At 44.1% G+C, this 22,955-nt stretch overlaps 1 protein-coding gene across 1 annotated transcript in view; it reads right to left on the bottom strand.

Moving 5' to 3' along the window:
* Positions 1-19,639, bottom strand: part of LOC123752513 (uncharacterized) — a 72,545-nt gene extending 52,906 nt beyond the window's left edge. Inside the window, exons 1-2 of the mRNA XM_069325011.1 lie at positions 19,430-19,639; positions 15,861-15,931 (exon numbers count right to left, since the gene is read on the bottom strand). Coding sequence (XP_069181112.1) covers positions 15,861-15,863 — 3 coding nt within the window. The 5' untranslated portion in view covers positions 15,864-15,931; positions 19,430-19,639. The remainder of the gene's footprint in view (positions 1-15,860; positions 15,932-19,429) is intronic.
* Between the last annotated feature and the right edge of the window lie 3,316 nt (positions 19,640-22,955).

Below are 22,955 nucleotides of genomic sequence, written 5' to 3'. Positions count from 1 at the left end.
CTGACAGCTCGGGCAGAGTAGACCTCATCTGGCGAAGGCTCTGCCAACGCCCCTTTTTTGCCACACTTCCCTACCCTATTGCGGCTAAAATATGCCACCTACGATTTTTTTGTTATTTTTTCCGTGATCAGGGAACAAAAATGAACACTTCTATAAGACGAAAGAATTTTTTGGAATTTTTTTTTTTTGTTGTGCCTGTGGGTGTGAATTCCATTTGGGCCCCTAGCGGTTTGAGGGTTAAGTTTGTTGGCTAGTATTACATTTCTAAGATTAGAGTTGAATTCAGCAACATCAGTGTTAGGCATTCTGTAACTGCTCCCATAGTCAAGTCAGCCTCGGTACCCTTGACTCTGAAATGGGCAAAGATATACTCTCCACAGGTGTCTCTAGTTTGAATTACTTTTAAGGAAGTCAATTTTTGGTGGTAGTACTGTAGTACAACCTCTCTGGATTGGCCAACAGTTATGAATTGCCAAGTAGTTTGGTATGTTAAAGAGTTTGTTGTATCCTCTTTCAACCACGTTTCATTAACCCTTAAACAGCTAAGGGCTATTGGCCTGCAACACCACCAGGCACCACAAAAAAAAATCCAAATTGTTTTTCATTTTATAAAGGTGTTCATTTATGTTCCCTGATCACTGCAAAAATAATAATAAAATCGTAGGTGACATACAGTGCATCCTCACTCTAAAGAACCCCGCTCTAGCAAATTCCCGGAAGATCCAAACAAATTGAATTCATTACTAAATGTTCAGTAGAACATATAAAATGTTTGATTAAGTGAGGAATATTAGTCCAAGTGGTTACCGAGACCGAGCGTCGGAGGAGGTCTTCATCAACTATGATTCAAAGTGTAAACAGTTATACAGTGTTTTATTATGCTTACCCATTGTTTCCAGGGAGAAATGGTTGAAGGATGATAAAATTGTGTCAGGAGTCATTGGTAAGAGTTGTTGTCAGGGGGCAAGTGGTATGAGTACCTGTAGTTAGGGTTTATTGTTAGGGGGGCAGGTGGTGGAAGTTATTCTCATGGAAGGGAGGTTGTCAGTGGTAGAAGTTGTCAGGGAAGAAGGAGTAATAGTGGTGTCAGGGGAGGCAGGTTGTGTCAGTGATGGAAGTTGTCAGGGAAGATGGAGTAATAGTGGTGTCAGGGGAGGCAGGTTGTGTCAGTGGTGGAAGTTGTCAGGGAAGACGGAGTAATAGTGGTGTCAGGGGAGGCAGGTTGTGTCAGTGGTGGAAGTTGTCAGGGAAGATGGAGTAATAGTGGTGTCAGGGGAGGCAGGTTGTGTCAGTGTGAAGTTGTCAGGGATTATAGTGTGTCAGGGAAGACGGAGTAATAGTGGTGTCAGGGGAGGCAGGTTGTGTCAGTGGTGGAAGTTGTCAGGGAAGACGGAGTAATAGTGGTGTCAGGGGAGGCAGGTTGTGTCAGTGGTGGAAGTTGTCAGGGAAGGAGGAGTAATAGTGGTGTCAGGGGAGGCAGGTTGTGTCAGTGGTGGAAGTTGTCAGGGAAGGAGGAGTAATAGTGGTGTCAGGGGAGGCAGGTTGTGTCAGTGGAGAGCTCTGGCCAGAGTTATCATCTAAATGGCAACACGTGGCTGGCGCCTTCATGCTCTACCTAGATAGTTCACTCACTATCTGCTTTTCATCAAATTAGCCGAGAAAATGTTACCATTTCAGTTGTTTGTAACATACAGCTCTATCATATTCCATAATCAAAATGAAGAATTCATAATAGCTAGCCTCTACGCAGTCAACATTATTTGAGACGGGTCAAGGTCTGGGTCTGAGGCCAGGTCTGAGGTCTGGCCTGAGGCCTGGTCTGATGTCTATCCTGAGGCCTGGTCTGAGGTAAGATAAGTTCCAGCTCATGCGCTACGGAAAAAATGAAAATATAAAAACGGAAACCACGTACAAAACTCAGGCAAATCATAACATAGAACGAAAAGGCAATGTAAAGGATCTGGGTGTACTCTTGTCAGAAGACCTTACCTTTAAAGAACACAATAAAGTAGCCGTCACAACTGCAAGAAAAAACCAGCGTTGAATGTAATGAAACGCCATTTTCTGGATGAGACCTGGAGGCTCTAAGGAGCTTTACCAGGCTGATATGCTAATGTCAGACTTTGGCATCAGTCATGTGTATGGAGTTCTAAGGACTACCGGGGACCACGGCCAGAACCTAGCCCCCTCAGAGAGGCAAGGGGAGCAATGGCCTATAGAAACCCCCGTGTGGTTGGAAGCATTCTATGTCTGCCATCGACCGGGTCAAGCATCCAGAAAGGTAAGCATTCCAAAACAAACTCCTATTCTGGTGAAAATTGCTACCTAAAGCCGAACTAGTGGATAGAACTCCTCAACAGAAAACAAGCAAACTAGTATGACGTCACACATCACCTGCGCCGCTGTCTGCGCAGCTCCCCCCTCCCCGGAAGGGGGAAGGGGGTGCCCCAGACCTCCCACGCCGGCTATCCACCCATCAGTTCTGAGGTTGGATGTCAAAACACACGAAAAAACGCCGACCGGGAGGGAGGGAGGGTTGCCGGGAAGCCTCCGGGTCTCACCCAGAAAATGGCGTTTCATTACATTCAACGCTGGTTTTCTGGGGGAGCCCCGTCGGCTCCCTGGAGCTAACTACCCACAGAGGAAGGTCAAAGGGACGGAACCGGGAGGCGGACACCACGCACCCCCCACGGAAGCGAGACAACCGGCAGCAAATGCCAACCCAAGGCGCTACAGTCCCGAAAAGTCCCGGAAACAACACGAGAACAACGAGCAGCAAGGACCTCGTATGAGCACCAAAGATCCATGCCCGAAAGACCTCAAGGACACGTCGCCCAGACAGCAGCGAGAGCGTTGAAGCCACAAATGCCACGGGCATGAGGAAAGAACACAGGCAGCTTAGCTGCAAGAACAAGGCTGACAACCCGGGACACCGTCACCCGCGAACCAGGAAGAACAGAACCGGATCAACACAAAACGCGCTCCGGACACAGACGCCATGGCACTCAAACAACAGCGGAGGGCCGCCACTGAACACAAAACACGACACACCCCCGGCCCGACTAACGAAGCACCAACAAACCCTGGACCCCTCCAGAACGCAGCAGCCCCACCCCGCGCCAGAAAAGATGGACACTGCTGCCACCGAACAACCAAAACGCTAAAACCGAAGGAGCAAGAAAACTCAGCGACCCGACCCCCAAAGGCAAATGCCATAAGGAAAAAGAGCTGACGAAAAAACAAACCGGAACCGAAGGGGCACTACCAACTGAGGAGAAGACAGAGCACGCTGACAAGAGACCAGGATGGTGCAAGCGGCGCACGAACAGGCCGGAGGTGAAACGACGCACGAGACAGCTTACTAACGGTGCAGAAGCAACACCAAGACCGAAAGCAAGCCGAAGCGGCTCCGCTAGCGCCGCACGAAAAGAGGCGACAGTATGTGGCAAGATGATGGCCCCAACCCCCCACCAGAAAACCAAGCCGACGCTAACAAGAGTAACCACCTAAGAAGGGACAGGAAAAGGAAGGACCACCAAAATACCCCATACTGCCGCCAAGAGAAGTACGCCAAGAGAAGTACGCAGGTGGGACACCTACCACGAAGCCACCCGACCACCAACCGGAGGCGAGACCATGAGGCAGAACGTAAGCAGCCCCGACAAGGCCCCTCCGAGCCCAGGAAAAGGCGGAGCCGCGGGAAGATCTCGGGCGCGACCACTGAAACCCAGGCGGCACAAGGAGATAGAACGTCTGCCGAACAGAAAACTCCCCAAAGCAAGCAAGCCCGCCAGGAGTTCAGAAACGACGGGTCCGACGCGAGACATCGCAAGACCCCGAAAAACCAACCGGCAGGGCAAGCTAGGAAACCAAAGAAGGCGGAAGGGTTGCCGCCAGAAACAGTACCCGAACCAAAGGGTACGAGCAACTGCAACAGACCGAGACAAAAAAGCACACCACAGGACACAGGCTGAAAAACGCCCAAGAAGCCAAGGAACACATGCAGAACACCCCTGCGGCAGAGGAGGAAACAAGGGAACGCACAAGGAAATGAAGCGGTGGAAACCGACCACGCCCCCTAACATAGCAGCAAGTGCAGGCAAAACCGACCAAAGGAGATGCCAGGAAAACGACTGGGGAGAGGCAGGATGAAAGAGCAGAAGCACCAAAGCCCCCAGGGAAACAACCAGGGGTGGACAAACAGGTAGGGACAGAAAAAAACCACGCACATGAGAGGGCCAAACCAGGGACCCAAAGACCACGAAAAACCACAAGCAAACCCCCATGCGCAAACCCTTGGCACAAAACAACAGCAAAGTGCCACACCACAACCGGACACAGGAACAAGGACACACCACCACGAAATACGGTACCAATGCACACGTGCAGTAGTAGCAACAGGAACCACCGCAACACGCAACCTGAAAATAGCAGCTCGCTTCTGCAAAGGCAAAGAACGGAGCAGGCAGACCCCAGACAGGGCCAACGGAGACACGACAGAACCCAGCAGGCTCAGAAACCCGCACACCAGGCGACTGACGATGGAGAAACCCCACTCGATACCTGCTGGATGGGGAACTGGGAGCTCATTTACATCCCAAGCCCGGCCCGAGGCCAGGCCAGACCAGCCAGAGGGTGGCCCACCAGGTAGCTGCTTGGAGCGGCCCACCAGGTAGCTGCTTGGAGCGGCCCACACGCCCACATACCCCCGACAACCAGGATGGGCCGGAACTTCTATTTGAAAACAGGCTAGTGTGCCCCGGAAGTCCACGGACGTACCAGCAATAAGGCGTATGCTTGCAAGTAGGTCGTGTAACAACCGCAGACCTCTGATGGTTATACAGTGTTCCCCAATTGTGCCTATAGCACCACTGCACTCCACTGGTACTATCCCGCAAGTTCTACCAGATAGGCGGGACCCAAGAGCCAGAGCTCAAACCCTGCAAGAACAGCCAGGAGCCTTACCAGGTGAGTACAGAACCAACACCACAACCCCACACCTCATAACACGAAAAAAGGTGGGTCCTCTGAATGACTCTAGCATGGGTTGGACATGCACATGAGTGGGACAGGAAGGGTTGAAAAAGGGACAGTCACTGGTGTGCGAACGGTCTCAGTCGTACAAAACTATACCTAAATAAAGACAGGTATATAAACAACATCACATCCAGCGCCCAGCCAAAAGACACCAGACTGCAGAACGGTGGCACGAACGTGACACGACTCAACCGTGCCCAGAAGAACCTGGGAGCCCCGCCAGGTGAAGACGCCAGAGCCAGACCCAGCCGGACCCGCAGGAGAGCAGGGTAGAGGCGAAAGAGGCAGCCCACACCCATGACAGGGAAAACCTCGGCGTCCTCCCCACAACTAGAAACCAGGACACCCCCGGAGCGAAGGGGCACATACCACAGCAAGGGAGAAAAGCGAGAGGCGAAGCACTTTAGCAAAAAAGGCGCAAAACACCAGCACTGAAACACACCGCCCAGACCAAAACAAACTCCACGGCGCATGACATGCTGGCCAAACCGCACAACCCTCTCTGCGGGAAGGTGCCAACCAGGACTACTGCCCTAGAAAAGTAGCCAAAAGAGGAAGCAGGAACAATAAAACCGGACAAAGAAGCGAAGACAGAGCCCAAAAAGGTACCCAACCGGGCCACAAGCAGCCTAACAAGGCTACAAGTAGCCCAACAGGGCTACAAGTAGTCCAACCGGCCCACAAGTAGCCCAACCAGGCCAAAAGTAGTGCAAACTGGGCCACTGGCCACAAGCAGCCCAACTGGGCTAAAGTAGCCCAAAACAGCGACAAGGAGGAGGAGTCGACAGATGTTCCAATAACGTGGTAAGTAGCAAAAACCGTCCCGAACCCTCGAGAACACAGAAGCCAACACTAGTCCCGAAGGCACACAAAGGTGCAGGCGCACCCGAGACCAGAAGTCATGTAGAACCCCAAGAACGGGGAAACATGACGAAAACACCGTCCCAAAAAAGGGTGGGAGGAAACATCCACCCACAGGACGGAACCAACCGACTCAAAGGCCAAGGAACCGAGCCCGGGGAGGGGCCAACGCCCAACAGCACGTACGGCGAGTGGAGAGGAAAAACCCCACTCCGCGTAACCACAAGCCCCGCCTAGAGGGGGATAAAAAAAACCCATAGGGTCCTACGGGGCCAAGGCCCCCCAAGTCAGCCCCTCCCCAGCCCCGGGATCCTACACGACAGGCCCCGGGGCCGAACCGTCCCCCCAAAGCCCCGGCCGTACCAGAAAACACTAAGGAAGGGAGCCCACTGGCAGACTCATACAACACGGCTGGAGGAACAGGCTCAAATGCCCCTGTCACTACCCCGGAAGGGGAATTCCCCAAGACTGCCCGAGTCTCAACACCATCAAACCCCGCCCCGAACCTACAGACGGTAAGGAACCGGATGCAGGCAGGATGGGGGATCCAGGGGAAAGACAAGGGGGCGTGGATGGAACCGAAGCAACCAACACCCCCAAGTCCCAACACGAACTAAAACGGGGCAGCCCCGGGGCTCCCGGGGAGGAAACCACGAGAGCGTTGCCACCACCAAGGCTCAAAGTGCAACGTCCCTGCTGCCCGCACCCGCTTAGTCAGCACAACTGGGTAACCAAGCCACAATGAGCAACCAAACTCGCAGGACTCTGGGTCGAAGGTGTCACCGACCCCACAGGCAGCAGACGGAGGCAAAACAGAGAGTCACCCAGAGACAAAGGGTGAGAGCAACCCTCAAACTCGCTGGAACTGAGGGGGGACTCTGGGGTCACATCCATCGGACCCACGCGCCCCCAGGGGTTTTCCAGGGTTCTGAGCGTTTACTATAAGAGGACTCGCGCCCAGGTAATCCCAGGCAGGGTACTGCTAACCGGCACCCAAAGCTACGAAGCAATTTTCTAAGAGCTGAACCCCCGGGACGTGTACACTCACGGGGACCTAGCAGGGGGTACCACCAGAAAATACTCAGAACACAAGGGACACAAGGGGCAAGAACGAAGGCAGACCCCCCACCAGGTAGATAAACAAAAAGAAAAAGAAAACCCCGCAAGAGGACAGCGTACCCAAGCAGAACAGAGCCGGCCGCCATGATTGGTAAAGACAAGCTGCACAGTACCCTGGGCCCCACCAGTGCAAAACTGCCCCTTACCCTAAGGCGAACAAGGAAGACAGAACACCCGAGAACACAAAGAGCGGCCAAAAACCAAGTAGTAAACGGCCTAGCAAAGGCAGGACCTAAGGAACTTGTGGAAGGTGGCCCCAAGCCCCAAGGGCAGGACTTACAGGGCACCTAGGGAAGGGAACCCTGGGCGCATGCAGCCCGAGTACTGGAGAATCACTCCCGGCTCACGCACCACCTAGAAAACGGACACCACACTCTAGGTACAGTGCTGAAACAACCACTGGAGCCGGAGCACATAACCGGTGCCTATAGCATCAGCCTCAGAACTGATGGGTGGATAGTCGGCGTGGGAGGTCTGGGGCTCCCCCTTCCCACTCCCAGGGAAGGGGGAGCTGCGCAGACAGCGGCGCGGCGACGTGTGACGTCACACTAGTTTGCTTGTTTTTCTGTTGGGAAGTTCTATCCACTAGTTCGGCTTTTGGTAGCAATTTTAACCAGAATAGGGGTTTGTTTTGAGGCGCTTACCTTTCTGGGTGCCTGTTCCGGTCGATGGCAGACATAGAATGCTTCCAACCACATGGGGGTTTCTATAGGCCATTGCTCCCCTTGCCTCTCTGAGGGGGCCAGGTTCTGACTGTGGTCCCCGGTAGGCCCTAGAACTCCATACACATGATTGATGCCAAAGTCTGACATTAGCATATCAGCCTGGTAAAGCTCCGGGGAGCCGACGGGGCTCCCCCCAGAAATGACAGGTTGGATAACAAGAACTTTTCACACTAGAGATGCTATACCGATGATGATACTTTTCAAAACGCTTGTGCTCTCTAGAGTGGAGTACTGCTGCACAATGACAGCCCCTTTCAAAGCTGGAGAAATTGCTGACCTGGAGAGCATGCAGAGATCCTTTACTGCTAGAATCCACTCAGTAAAACATCTAAATTACTAGGAACGACTAAAGAGCCTAAATCTGTACTCCCATGAGCGCAGGCGGGAGAGATACATAATAATCTACACGTGGAAAATAATTGAGGGGCTGGTCCCAAACCTGCACACAGAAATAACATCACATGAGGCCAGAAGACATGGCAGGATGTGCAGAATACCCTGTTGAAAAGCAGAGGTGCATCAGGTACTCTGAGAGAGAACTATCAACATCAGAGGCCCGAGACTGTTCAACACGCTTCCACTACACATAAGGGGCATAACTGGCAGACCCCCTCACAGTGTTCAAGAGAGAACTGGATAAGCACCTCCAAAGGATACCTGATCAACCAGGCTGTGACTCATATGTCAGGCTGCGAGCAGCCGCGTCTAAATGCCTGGTTGATCAGTCCAGCAACCAGGAGGCCTGGTCGACGACCGGGCCGCGGGGACGCTAAGCCCCGGAAGCACCTCAAGGTAACCTCAAGGAGGTCTGACCTGAGGCCTAATCTGAGGTCTGGCCTGAGGCCTGGTCTGAGGTCTGGCTTGAGGTCTGGCTTGAGGCCTGATTTTTGGCCTGGGCTGAGATCTGGCCTGAGAACTGGCCTGAGGTCTGGTCTGAGGCCTGGTCTGAGGCCTGGCCTGAAGCCTCGTCTGAGGTTTGGCCTGGTCTGACCCGAGGCCTGGTCTGGTCTGCTCCGAGGCCTGGTCAGGTCTGGCCTGAGGTCTGGCATGAGGTCTGGCCCGAGGCCTGGCCTGGGGCATGGCCAGAGGTCTGGTCTGAGGTCTGGCCTGAGGCCTGGTCTGAGGTCTGGCCTGAGGCCTGGTCTGAGGTCTGGCCTGCTTGATGGGGTTCTGGGATTTCTTCTAATCTCCATGGGGACTACTATGGGGAGCCGGTTGGCCGAGTGGACAGCACACTGGACTTGTGATCCTGTCGTCCTGGGTTCGATCCCAGGCGCCGGCGAGAAACAATGGGCAGAGTTTCTTTCACCCTATGCCCCTGTTACCTAGCAGTAAAATACGTAGGTCAGCTGTCACGGGCTGCTTCCTGGGGGTGGAGGCCTGGTCGAGGACTGGGCCGCAGGGACACTAAAAAAAAAAAAAAGCCCCAAAATCATCTCAAGATAACCTCAAGTTCACTTTTGAGAGTTTGGTCCACTAAGCTGTTATTTGGAGCAGCCCACAGGCCCTCATACCCACCACAACCCGGTTGATCATGCATTCCTTGGAGGATGCCATCTAGTTTCCTCTTGAAGATGTCCACGGTTGTTCCATCAATATTTCTTATGCTTGCTGGGAGGACGTAGAACAACCGCGAACCTCTGATGTTTATACAGTGTTCTCTGATTGTGCCCATGGCACCTCTGCTCTTAACTGGTTCTATTCTGCATTTTCTTCCATATCGTTCACTCCAGTATGTTATTTTACTGTGTAGATTTGGGACCTGACCCTCCAGTATTTTCCATGTGTATATTATTTGGTATCTCTCTTGTCTCCTTTCTAGCGAGTACATTTGGAGAGCTTTGAGACGATCCCGATAATTTAGGTGCTTTATCACATCTATGTGTGCCATATATGTTCTCTGTATTCCCTCTATTTCAGCAATCTCTCCTGCTCTGAAGGGGGAAGTGAGTACTAAGCAGTACTCAAGATGGGACAACACAAGTGACTTGACGAGTACAATCATTGTGATGGGATCCTTAGATTTGAAAGTTCTCGTAATCCATCCAATCATTTTTCTGGCTGCTACAATATTTGTTTGGTTATGCTCCCTAAACATTAGGTCGTCGGACATCATTATTCTCAAATCCTTGACATGCTGTTTTCCTACTATGGGCAAATTCGATTATGTTTTATACCCTGTATTATGTTTCAGATCCTCATTTTTGCTGTACCTGAGTACCTGGAATTTATCACTGTTAAACATCATGTTACTTTCTGCTGCCCAAACCTGAGATGGCCTGGCCCAGGCCTGAGGCCTGGTCTAGCCCAAGGCCTGCTAGTCTGGCCACCACCTCCCACCCAACTCCTCTACTGCCAACATGCTACAACCTTCCCCCTTCCCACACCTGACTACCAGCTACCGGCCCTGACGCTATCCCGTGCCTGACTACCAGTGACCGGCCCCTCCCTCCCTCCCCTACCACCGGCCAACCGCCCCTCTTCTTGTCAGTTTGTTGAGAAAATTATGTGATTTTGCTTGACTGGATTCATTAATGCTTAAATTCATAGCATTTTTATTCCAAATTGTTTGTAAATGATTGTTCTATCAAATGCCAAAGTGAAAATTAATTCATAATAAATGAATTGTTTATGAATATTTATATAGACTGATACATTTGGCTTATGGAAATCCTGGCCAATACATCATATTTGCAGCCACCAATAACCATCACATAGTTATGATTTTGATATGGAATTGTTTACCAATGACTGTTCTATCATGTGCCGTGTTCAAAATAATAAATACATAATAAATAGATTTTCTGTGAATTTTGTTTAGTTGATAGTGGATGTAGGACCTCTGTTATTTTCACATTAAGGGGAGGGACAGCCTGAGGCTGACAGGTAGAACGAATTCCGCGGTGAAATGAATCAGCCTCGCCTCATATAGTTCTTTCAAGTGAAAACACACTGTACATCATCATGTATATATTTCTGGTTACAGATTTTGTTTAGAAATATTATTAGGATAATAAAAAGTTATAAAAATACTTGTTTCATGACACCTTTATTGTATTAGATGGAAATTCTCCAGGCTATCTCTGGCTGGCAATCTACTGCCACCTACAGAAGGATCTCTTGGGGAGGGAGGGAGGGAAGCAGTGAATGTGGGCAGGACAGAGGAAGTGAGCAGCAGTGAGAGTGACCCCCTCCCTCCCTTCAGGATTCCCTCCCTTCATGGGGGTGGTGTACAATGAGTGTTAGGCCACTGATCTAGCCAAATATCCGCTAGTTTGGCTTCCATGGACATTTTGGCTGGATAGGGAGATAACTTTATCTGGCCATGACTTTTGCCGGATTAGGGCATTTTCCGGATTGGCAGATTCCGGATAAGTGGGTTTCTACAGTACTTAGGTATGGTGGAAACAAAGAATTTAAACAAAACACAGGGTACAGGATGCAATCAGACCTACTTGTAGAAGGAAAGCAACAGGTAAAAGACCTGGGAATTATGATGTCTGACAACCTGACATTTAGTGAACATAACTGAGCAAATATAGTGGCAGCCAGGAAAATGGTAGGATGGATTATGAGAACGTTCCAGGGACCAGCAATGCTAATACTACTTAAATCACTAATGCTGTCCCATCTTAACTATTGCTTGTACTCACTTCCCCTTACAGACCAGGAGAGATCTCTGAATTAGAGGAAATACAGAGAACAAATACAACATACATAGAAATGATAAAACATCTAAATTACTGGGACCGTCTCAAAGCTTTTAAATGCACTCTTTGGAAAGGAGATGAGAAAGGTATCAAATACATGGAAGATACTTGAAGGCCAGGTCCCAAATTTGCACAGTAGAACAACAACATACTGGAGCGAAAGGTATGGAAGGAAATGCAGAATAGAACCAGTGAGTAGTAGATGTGCTATAGGCACAATCAGAGAGCACTGTCTAAACATTAGGGGTCCACAGCTGTTCAACACCGTACCAGCAAGCATTAGAAATATTGCCAGAACGAAGGAGGATGTATTCAAGAGGCACATGGACAGGTTCTTGCAAGAAGTGCCGGACCAACCAGGCTATAGTGGATATGTGGGCCTGCAGACTGCTTCAAGCAACAGCCTGTTGGACAAAGTTATCAGAAGTCGAGCCTGGCCCCCCAAGTCAGGCTTGGGGAGTAGAAGAACTCCCGAAACCCTCTCCAGGTGTGCTCCGTATGAGAGAAACTTTAATGATACTATTAAAAGTCTATCAGAAAAGATAAAAACAGTCACCATAGCACCAGACAGATGCTCACTAAACTCGTTTATCCCAATGATAAGTAAGATCTCATTCAATAAACTGCAAATAAAAAAAACTATACATTAACCCTTTAACCGCTAGGGGCTTTTTGGCCTGCAATACCACCAGGCACAACAACAACAAAAAATCCAAAAAATTCTTTCATCATATAAGTGTTCATTTGTGTTCCTTGATCATGGAAAAAAATTAAACAAAAAATCACAAGCGACTTATTTTGGCCGCTATAGGGCGGGGAAGTCTGGCAAAAAACCAGGCATTGACAGAGCAAGTGTCCGTGGCAGTCTGCTATGCCCGAGCTGTCAGGCGGGAGTTGCCACAAAGATATTATTACCTAATTATTTCAGTGTCTTTGATTGATTTTTTCTTAGTTTTTTGCAGTAATATTATTCAATAAAGTGTAGTGATATATTTATATAATAAAATGTGTGAACCATCACTATACTCAAAATTATGGTGTGCATATCAGTGATTCAATTATTATGTTCATAAAACTATAAACAAATAGTTTTGCTGTTATTACACTATATTCACAGTATAAGTATATGTATGTTTTATTCGCCATAACGAACCACTAAGTTAGTATGGTGAGTCAAAAAGGAGCATGGAGTGGCTGCCCCGCAAGCACAAGGTGAGTACACAACAGCCACCCAGCCACTGGCCGCGACTCCCTCACCTTCTCACTCGCCAACATTCTCCTCCCACCATAATGTTTTTGCTTTTATTCACTATATACAGACATTATATATAAGTATCTACATGTGTTGTTCACCATAACTGTACATCTAAGCTGGTATAGTGAGTTCAGGCAATAAGAGACGTAGCTACACACACACATTCAGCTGGTGGCTGCCTCTCTCAATGGTTCAAGGGCCAGATGCCTAATATTTCTCCTCTAACAATACTGTTTGTGGTGTTATTACACTATACACACACATTATATATAAGAATCTACATGTTTTATTCACCATAACTGTACAAATAAGCTGGTATGGTGCCCAAAGACCAAAGTGGCCACCAGTACACAACATGACTTGTCATGCAGATGACACCACCTACCTCACCAAATGGCTGCTACCAACACACTCCTATTGCTGTTATTACACTCTATACACACGTTATATATAAGTATCTACATTTGTGTTCACCATAGCAAACCACTAAGCTGGTATGGTGAGAGCAGACAGTAAAAGGTGGCCACACTGAGTCAGCAGACAACACTACCTCCCTCCCCACCAAGATTACTCCTCCCACCACAGCGCTAATTATCACCACAATCCTGCTATTATCAGAATCATGGTAATTTTTATCACAGTCAGGAGGTCTTCTGTAAAACTATCATCGCTAAATAATACCATGTACATATATATATATATATTTTGACATTTTCAGGCGATGCTGTGGTCACAAGCTGAACAGTAGTGCTGTGAGCTCATGCTGCGTGTGTGCCAGCCTTGGTGGCTCACTCAGAACTGAATCTCTCACATGAGGATATGTTACCCACCATTTTTTTTCTAGGCGGCGTCTGTTTACTATCGGCCGTGGCTGGACTATAGCTGCCCCTGTCCCTCGCGGGGCATATAAAATTGTGCGCTAGATCTTCAATTGTATATGTATGTATATGTATGTATTGCGTGGTGTTCGGGAAAGTTACTCCCATCGTATATGTATGTATTCCACGGTTTAAGGGGTTAATGAGTGCCTACCCAAGCAGCGTTGATCCTCCTCTACAGAATGCATCCTATTCGCAAACAAAACCCAAATTTTATCAAGCAGTGCTACACCAGGAACAGAACGATCATTGCTAAGAAAGAAGAGGCAAAAGACATGAAATAAAAAATGTCCAACAATTATAGGCTTTCTTTGTTGATTGTGACATAACTGGAAACCAGCAAACTTCCAATGTCATTGCTGAAACTAACACACGAGTGACCAAGCCTTACCTAGCCTAACCGTATTTAAATTGTGTTTTTTTTATATTTTTATATTAATTAATAAATGCTTCTTTTTTATATTATTGGCTTCAATTTCATGTAATTTACCCCTCTTATAACTATTACTACAATGACTTCAATTTTATAAAATGTAATATTTTTTTGAATGCTTAATTTGTCTAGTTATCAGATTCTTACCTTACAATATTTGCAACTTACCCATTTATCTGTTGATACTAACACTTCAATTTCCAAAAATGTTATAAACCTTGAACTCTTAATTTGTCAAATTATCTGAATCTTTAATTCATTACTTTGTGAATTAAAAATTAATAATTTAATTTCTCACTTATATATCTGCCCATTTTTATTAGCTACTAGTCTTGTTTGTTGTCTAATATTCCAGTATTGTTAATAGATTCTTAAGCTTTAAGTACATCAGTGTTTCCAGACCATATGTGTTTGTTTCTATTGCATACCCTTATCCAACTTGTCTTATTACCATATGATATTACAGTATTACAATCTTAACCCTTAAACCGCACATATCATATATATATATATGATATCAGTGACTAAACCGAAACCGCACACATCATTTAAGTATGCTTTTGTGTATAGCTCTATAATTTAAATGCCCCGCCTGGGATAGGGGCAGCTATAGTACAGCCATGACCGATAGTTGCCAGATGCCACCTAGATAAAATCTAGCCCAACATTCTTGGGTGTGAGAGCGTCAGTATTGAGCAAGCCACCAAGGCTGGTGCACGCAGCACGAGCTCACAGCACCGCTGTTCAGCTTTTGACCACAGCACCGCCTAAAAATGCCATAATATATATGATCCTGCTATTATTTAGTGATGATAGTACAGGCATACCTCAGTTTAAGAGTTTAATTGGTTCCTGGAGACGCCTCGTATTCCGAAAACTCGCATTCCGAAGCTAATTTCCCCATAAGAAATAAAGGGAAATGAATTAATCCGTTCCTGACTACCCCAAAAACCCCACATCAAACTAAATTTTTATACCTAATTCATCTAAATAAACCTACAAAACTATGTTCAAGTTATTACTTACCTTGCTGTTGAGTGCTGTAGGCGTATGGAAGATGGTGAGGAGGTGGGAGGAAGAGAGGAGTTACTGTTTGGAAGGGGAATTCCCTTCCATTATCACATCAGGCAGTGAGGACTTCACTGGTATGCACACTGGCACATTTTGCCTGCATACCACTAGGACTTGCTTGTTTTACTAAGAATTTGTCTAATGACACTTGTTTTTCCCTACATTTTAACACTTGTCTGTAGTAAGACATCACATTATCATTTAAAAGGTCAATGCAACGGCCTGCTACAGCTTTATCTGGGTGAGTTTTTTCAACAAAACTTTGCAGTTCTTCCCATACTTCACACATTTTCTTAATCAAGAAGGGACATCCTCTACTGCCTCTACTCACAGCTATTTTCTTAGGTTGAACCTTACCAATGGCTTTCTTGAGACCCATGGCAAGATATATAATGACAACTTTTATGCTCAAATGGCCAAAAAAACGATAAAAAACTATAAATCCTTGTGAAGAATTCAGGTGGGATAGTCACTGGACACGAGACACTGGTAAACTGAGGCACGATCGCCATGCCACTACGCGCCAGTCGGCCTGTACACGTATCAACAAACTCGCGTCCCGAGGTAACCCTCGCCTTCCGAGACATATTTTTGGAGTAAATCCTGCTCGTCTTCCGAAAAACTCGCATACAGGGACACTCGCATTCCGAGGTACCACTGTACACTAGTTAATGAAAATATCTTGATTAATACACTCACAATCACTGGATATCGACATCAACATGATAAACACACACACTGGTAGTACAGTAAGAATAAAATTGTCCTTACCATTATTAATGGGCAGAAGTTGTGTTTGCTATCGTCCTTGGTAGCCGAGCAGAGACTGGAAGCAGTATTACCTATTAAGGCAAAATAAAACAAATTTAAGGTTTCTATGACTAAATTTTTCCCACCAAAACACAGTAAATATTTAGAAAAATTAAATAATTTTTTTTAGGTATTATGCTTTGAGCAAAAGTAAGGAGGGTGGGCAGGAGTAAGGAGGGTGGGCAGGAGTGGGGAGGATGGGCAGGAATAAGGAGGGTGGGCAGGAATAAGGAGGGTGGGCAGGAGTAAGGAGGGTGGGCAGGAATAAGGAGGGTGGGCAGGAGTAAGGAGGGTGGGCTGGAGAAAGGGGGGTAGCCAGGAGTAATGAGGGTGGGCAGGAGTACAGAGAGTGGGCAGGAGTACGGAGAATGGGCAGGAGTAAGGAAGGTGGGCAGGAGTAAGGAAGGTGGGCTGGAGTAAGGAAGGTGGGCTGGAGTAAGAAGGGTGGGCAGCAATAAGTAGGGTGGGCAGGAGTAAGGAGGGTGGGCAGGAGTATGGAGAGTGGGCAGGAGTATGGAGAGTGGGCAGGAGTAAGGAAGGTGGGCAGGAGTATGGAGGGTGGGCAGGAGTAAGGAGGGTGGGCAGTAGTAAGGAGGGTGGGCAGTAGTAAGGAGGGTGGGCAGGAGTAAGGAGGGTGGGCAGGAATGGGGAAGGGGGTATGGGCAAGTTCTCGGCTGCCTCCCCTCCCTCTCTCTAACAGCTTACGTAATACAAACCACGTGCATTAACCCTAAAGCTGCTACAGCCTGGGCTGTAAAAGCTGGGGCTGGGCAAAAAATATTTGAATTATGTGAAAATTAATATTAAATGTTAAACAAATCTCCAACTTATTGGCATAAGCTTCATGAAAGTTTCATTCCAATATGTTCAGAAATGTATTTTAGACAATTTTTTTTAAAAAGGAAAACATTTTGTTGATAAGGAGAACAGCTCCTATTAACTGTAACTGAGGGAAAATGAAGTAATAAAGAGATGCAAGAACTTGTCCAATGTACAAAGAAGAAGAATAGTAGCAAGAAGTGTCCACAAAGTGGATATGCAGCTGGTGTCTGTATAGCATTGCTGAGTAATACATCATAATACCAATAATAATGAGTATGTTATCATGCTCTATTTTGTTATATATCATAAAAATGCATTGCCTAATGTTAATATCTGTTACTTTCACCAATGTCCATTTTTTTGTCTCCTTTGTTTATTATCTCATTTTGTTGTAACCTCTACATCCTGGAGAGTGCATACCCATCCCCTAACTATGTCAAGATAGAATGAAATTGATCACCAAATGAATCAGTCACAACTGGCAGAACTTAGGACTTTGAATTTTTATATTTTGTTTTTTTGAGGGTTATTTTTTCTTGACATCATCCCAACACACATTGACCTACAACTTTCACATACTCGAGTACGAATGTCGAACAACGTTTATTAAAGCATACAAGTAAATTAATGAATTAGAACTACCTTATTCATTGTCGATAACTTCAATTATCTAAATAACTAGAGTTTCAACTTTGAATCAGCATCAAAAATATCCAGTTTCTGACCTATTCTCACCATTTTTACAAATAATGTGCACAGCTGTCTGTTCTACAATCCTATTACAATGGACTTTTCACAAACCCTAAACGATTAAAGTTATCCTTTTTTTCTAAATTTGGCGTATAATTCAAATGCCACATTGACAATTTTTTTTTACAATAAACTAAACTGAAAACATATATTCTAAATCTATGAAAATGAAGATCCTATACTATTCTGAGAGCATAACAACACCAAATGAACAATTGGTGATAGTTTATATTTTTGCAGCCGATTTCAAAATCTGAAGTTAAGATAGGATGTCAAGATAGGATGAAATTGGTCATCAAATAAATCAGTCACAACTGGCAGAACTTGGGACTGAATTTTTTGACAGTTTTTCAGATTTCAAATTTTATTTTCTTTGTATCTTTAGGTGGTTTTGATGATTAGGGACCAGATTTGGGCTTTATAACTTTTATACAGAATACATTTTTATCCCCTTAATCCCTATATTTTATTTCTCTGGGGGGGGGGGTATTTTTTCTTGACCTCATTACAACACACATTGACCTAAAAGTTTCACATATTCGAGTACGAATGCCAAACAACCTTTAATAAAACATATAAGTAAATTAATGAATAAGAACTAAATTATTCATTGTCGATAACTTCAACTTCAATTATCTCTAAAACTAGAGTTTCAACTTTGAGTCAGTTTTAAAAAATCCAGTTTCTGACCGATTCTCACCATTTTTCCAAATAATGTGCACAGCTGTCCGTTTTACAATCCTATTGAATGGATTTTTCCCAAACCCTAAATGTTTGGAGTTATCAATTTTTTTTCTAAGTTTGGCATATAATTCAAATGCCACATTGACAAGTTTTTTTTACAGTAAACTAAACTGAAAACATACATTCTAAATCTATGAAAATGAAGATCATATACTATTCTGAGAGCATAATAACACCAAAGGAATAACTGGTGATAGTTTATATTTTTGCAGCGGATTTCAAAATCTGATGTTCTCAATATTCAATTTTATAATTATTTTTTTATTTTCTTATTTTTTAAGTTACGTTTGTGATCATTTAGACAAAGTTGCAGGATTTGCTAGTATGCACAAAAAATTGGAAAACATTAGAGCAAATTTGAGAAACTGAACTTTGCCATCATGTCCTGTCGTATATGCTCCCGAAATATGGTGTATATGGTCCCGAAACACTATGCGTGCTAGTGGCTTTACAAGAATGGTAATTTAACTTAATTTCTAAATTCTCTGTTAACCCCCCAATATATCTTCTTGTAAATAAATAAATAAATATGTATGCCATGCACAGCTTAAGGGTTAATACAGAACTGTACTGAATAAAATGTATATAATGTCAAACTAACAATAATACTATTTTTAATAAAACAATTTGTAAGTTGATTCTATTAGAAATGCAGCTGAAAGACTTGCTGTAAAGTTAAACATAGACAATTTCAAGGCTAGCACTGAATAGGTATGTCGATTTAAAGAGAGGTAATACATCATTAACATGAAAATTTGTGGTGAGGCATTAAGTGTAGATGTTGGAAGTGCTAATCCATATAAGCATAAACTTTCTCAGCACATGATATCTAATAATCAAAGCTGGTTTTAAGTGTACAAAGCAGATAAAAATGGCTTTATCTGAAAGATATGTATATGATAAGATATATGATAAGATATTTAACTGAAACTGTATATTATGAAAGATATTGTAATGAAGTTCACAAAAAAGAAACAAACTAAGATTCAAAAGTTTTGGTATGGTTTCACAGTAGGCCTACAGGACCAGCAACCAGCACTAGCAAGGACTCACCTTCCGAGGATGCCCTGGCAACTGGACCAGCACCCAGCACTAGCAAGGACTCACCTTCCAAGGATGCCCAGGCAACTGGACCAGCACCCAGCACTAGCAAGGACACACCTCCGAGGATGCCCAGGCAACTGGACCAGCACCCAGCACTAGCAAGGACTCACCTTCTAAGGATGTACAGGCAAGTGGACCAGCACCCAGCACTAGCAAGGACACACCTTCCGAGGATGCCCAGGCAACTGGACCAGCACCCAGCACTAGCAAGGACACACCTTCCGAGGATGCCCAGGCAACTGGACCAGCACCCAGCACTAGCAAGGACACACCTTCCGAGGATGCCCAGGCAACTGGACCAGCACCCAGCACTAGCCATAACTTACCTGGGAGTACCAATTGAGCTGTACAGCACAGTTCTAATGACATTAAATGTACAAAGTGTAGTTTATATGATATAAGTGTACTGCAGTAGTGTGATTCTAGTGGTCTGTACTTTATGTACAGACTGTAGTGTATAATGTACATTTGTTAGCAAAGTTACCGTTCTTTAAACAATTTATATTCATGTGTGTGGCACTCTCAGGATATTAAGGCTAACAAAGTTTGCACTACAAAACTCAACTGGTAGAGTAAGTACAGTACTGTAACGTGCAATATCATTTTATTTCATTGCAATTCAAATTCTTTGTTATTTAAATTTTTCAAAAGGCAAATGTGTACTGGCATATGTATTATTAATTTTTTTTTTTTGGGGGGGAAGGGGGATGCTGGGGCCGGATTGATGGAATGAATTCCACACATGAATGAATCGGCTACGCCCCCATATAGCTCGTTCAAGCGAGGGCACACTGTATTACTCATATAATTTCTACATTTACTATCTACATTTAATGTCATTTAATTTCATGCATTTCTTTGATAAAGTGTTTACTCGTGTCCTTTATGATCTTGGTAATTTGTAAGTTTTTTATTTATTTATTTTTATTTATTTATTTTTATTTATTTATATACAAGAAGGTACATTGGGTTTGTGAGAATACATAGCATAGTACAGTATTTACAATCTTGTAAAGCCACTAGTACGCGCAGTCTTTCAGGCAGGTCCTTAATCTAACAGATAATTTTAAGTAGGTAAATTCTATCAGAATTTATAAAATGATAACAAATACATTGCAAGAAAAAAAAATGAGATGAGAGAGATTAGTAAGTATATTAAAGCACATTGGTATATTAAAGCTCTGATTAATTACATTGACAGCTTGATTGGTAATTTAAACAAGATTAATAGACACCATACAGCAGATTGACAGCACAATCACCCCATTGACCCTATTAAACTTAAATTATAGTATGTTTATGTTACTCTATGTTCTGATAAGTTCCAAGAAAATGTCATGAGAAGTAGTTCTAAATTACACCTTGTATTTCCATTCTGTAATTAATGTAAATAAACTACTGTACTGTTGCTAGAACTACTGACTCCATAATGTAATAATCTATGCCAGTACTCTGACTATACTCTGTACCTGTAAAGTAAGGCTGTAAAGTACCTGTACACATTTTTTGTCAATTTTACTGTAAATTATCTACTTAAAATTATCTGTTAGTTTAAGGACTTCCCCGAAACTCTATGCATGCTAATGGCTTTACAAGAATGTAAAATCAACTTAATTTCTATATTTTCTTTTAACCCCCAATGTACCTTCTTGTATATAAATAAATAAATAAATGCTTGTCATCCTTATGTATCACCTTTGTATTAATTTTTTTTTTTCCTTGAACATTCTCATTTTGTTAACTTACTTCTCTTATAGTATTAAGTGTTTTACCCCATCACAATATTAATTAAAAAATTTCTATATTACTATTAATTTTGCCCGAAACGCTTTGCGTAATAGTGGCTTCATTAGTACAGTATGTTTAACTGCTGTCCCTTCAATTGAACAATACTCTTATTACACATAGAAATCACAATAGTGTGATGCATCAAATTTATTTATTTATTTATTATTTATTTATATACAAGAAGGTACACTGGGTTTGTGAGAATACATAGCATGATATTTACAATCTTGTAAAGCCACTAGTACGCGCAGCATTTCGAGCAGGTCCTTAATCTAACAGATAATTTTAAGTAGGTAAATTCTAGCAGAATTAATAAAATGATAACAGATACATTGCAAGAAACAAAAAAAATGAGATGAGAGAGATTAGTAGGAATATTAAAGCACATTGGTATATTAAAGTTCAGACTGATTGCATTGACAGCTTGATTGGTAATTTAAACGAAGATTAATAGGCACCATACAGCAAAATGAAAGCACATATAAGAAGACAGCAATGATCACAATGGTAAACTTGTTTGGACTGGGTACATGGAGATTGGGTAGCACTACATACAGTGCAATTTTAAAGCAACAAGGTAGAAAACTATGAAGATGAAATTAAGTACTTTTTAAGTTTTGTTTTTGAATGATGCAAAAGCTGGACATCTTTTCAATTCATTAGGAGTGAGTTCCATACACTACGTCCCTTTATTTGCAAAGATTGTTTGCACAGATTAAGTTTGACTCTGGGGATATCAAAGATATACTTATTTCTGGTGTGGTGATAATGGGTCCTATTATATCTGTCCAGGGAGAGTTTCAGAACATGATTTGCATTTAAGAACAGGGTTTTGTAAATGTAATTGACACAAGAGAATGTGTGGAGTGAGATTATGTTTAGCATGTTTAGGGAGTTAAACAAGGGGGCTGAGTGTTGTCTGAAAACAGAATTTGTTATTATTCTGATAGCAGATTTTGCTGGGGGATGATGGACCAGAGGTGGTTTGCAGTGGTTGAACCCCATGCACAGATACCATAATTAAGATAGGGATAGATTAGTGTATAATATAGTGAGATGAGAGCAGAGTTAGATACATAGTATCTAATTTTGGAGAGTATACCAACTGTTTTAGAGACTTTCTTAGTTATGTGTTGTATGTAGGTGCTGAAGTCGAGTCTCTTATCTAGGAATAGGCCAAGAAAATTTCCATCATTTTTATTACTAATGATAACATTGTCTATCTGAAGCTGAATTGCATTTGTTGATTTGCTTCCAAATAAGATGTAGTAGGTCTTTTCTATGTTAAGTGTTAGTTTGTTGGTTGACATCCATAAGTGGACTATTTTTTAGTTCATTATTAACAGCATTATTTAGTGTATGTGTTTTGGGGTTAGAGTAGATGAGGGTAGTATCATCAGCAAACAATGTAGGTTTCAGAATGTTGGTGACATCAGGCAGACCATTAATGTACTGTATATAAGAAATAGGAGAGGTCCCAAGATGCTGCCCAGTGGCACCCCAATGGTTATTGGTAGAGTGAAAGTTATATCGTTGATGGCTACACATTGGTGTCTATCACTAAAATAGGATTGTATACAGTGCAGGGCATGGCCTCGGATTCTATAATGATGCAGTTTACATAAGAGGTAGTTGTGATTACCAGTATCAAAGGCCTTTCTCAGGTCAATGAAGAATCCAATCGGAAACTCATTTTTGTCAAGGGCTGAGTAAATTATATCAAGGAGACTAATAATTGCGTCGTTAGTACTCTTTTGGGAACGGAAGCCAAACTGACAGGAGCCAAGTATGTCGAATTTTACGAGGTAGGAGTACAGCTGTTTGTGGATAATTTTTTCAAATATTTTT

The sequence above is a fragment of the Procambarus clarkii genome, chromosome 15 (genome assembly GCF_040958095.1).
Source record: "Procambarus clarkii isolate CNS0578487 chromosome 15, FALCON_Pclarkii_2.0, whole genome shotgun sequence".
Taxonomy (NCBI): Eukaryota; Metazoa; Arthropoda; class Malacostraca; order Decapoda; family Cambaridae; genus Procambarus; species Procambarus clarkii.
The sequence above is the reverse complement of the archived record's forward strand: the minus strand, read 5'-3'. Positions and strand labels throughout refer to the sequence as shown.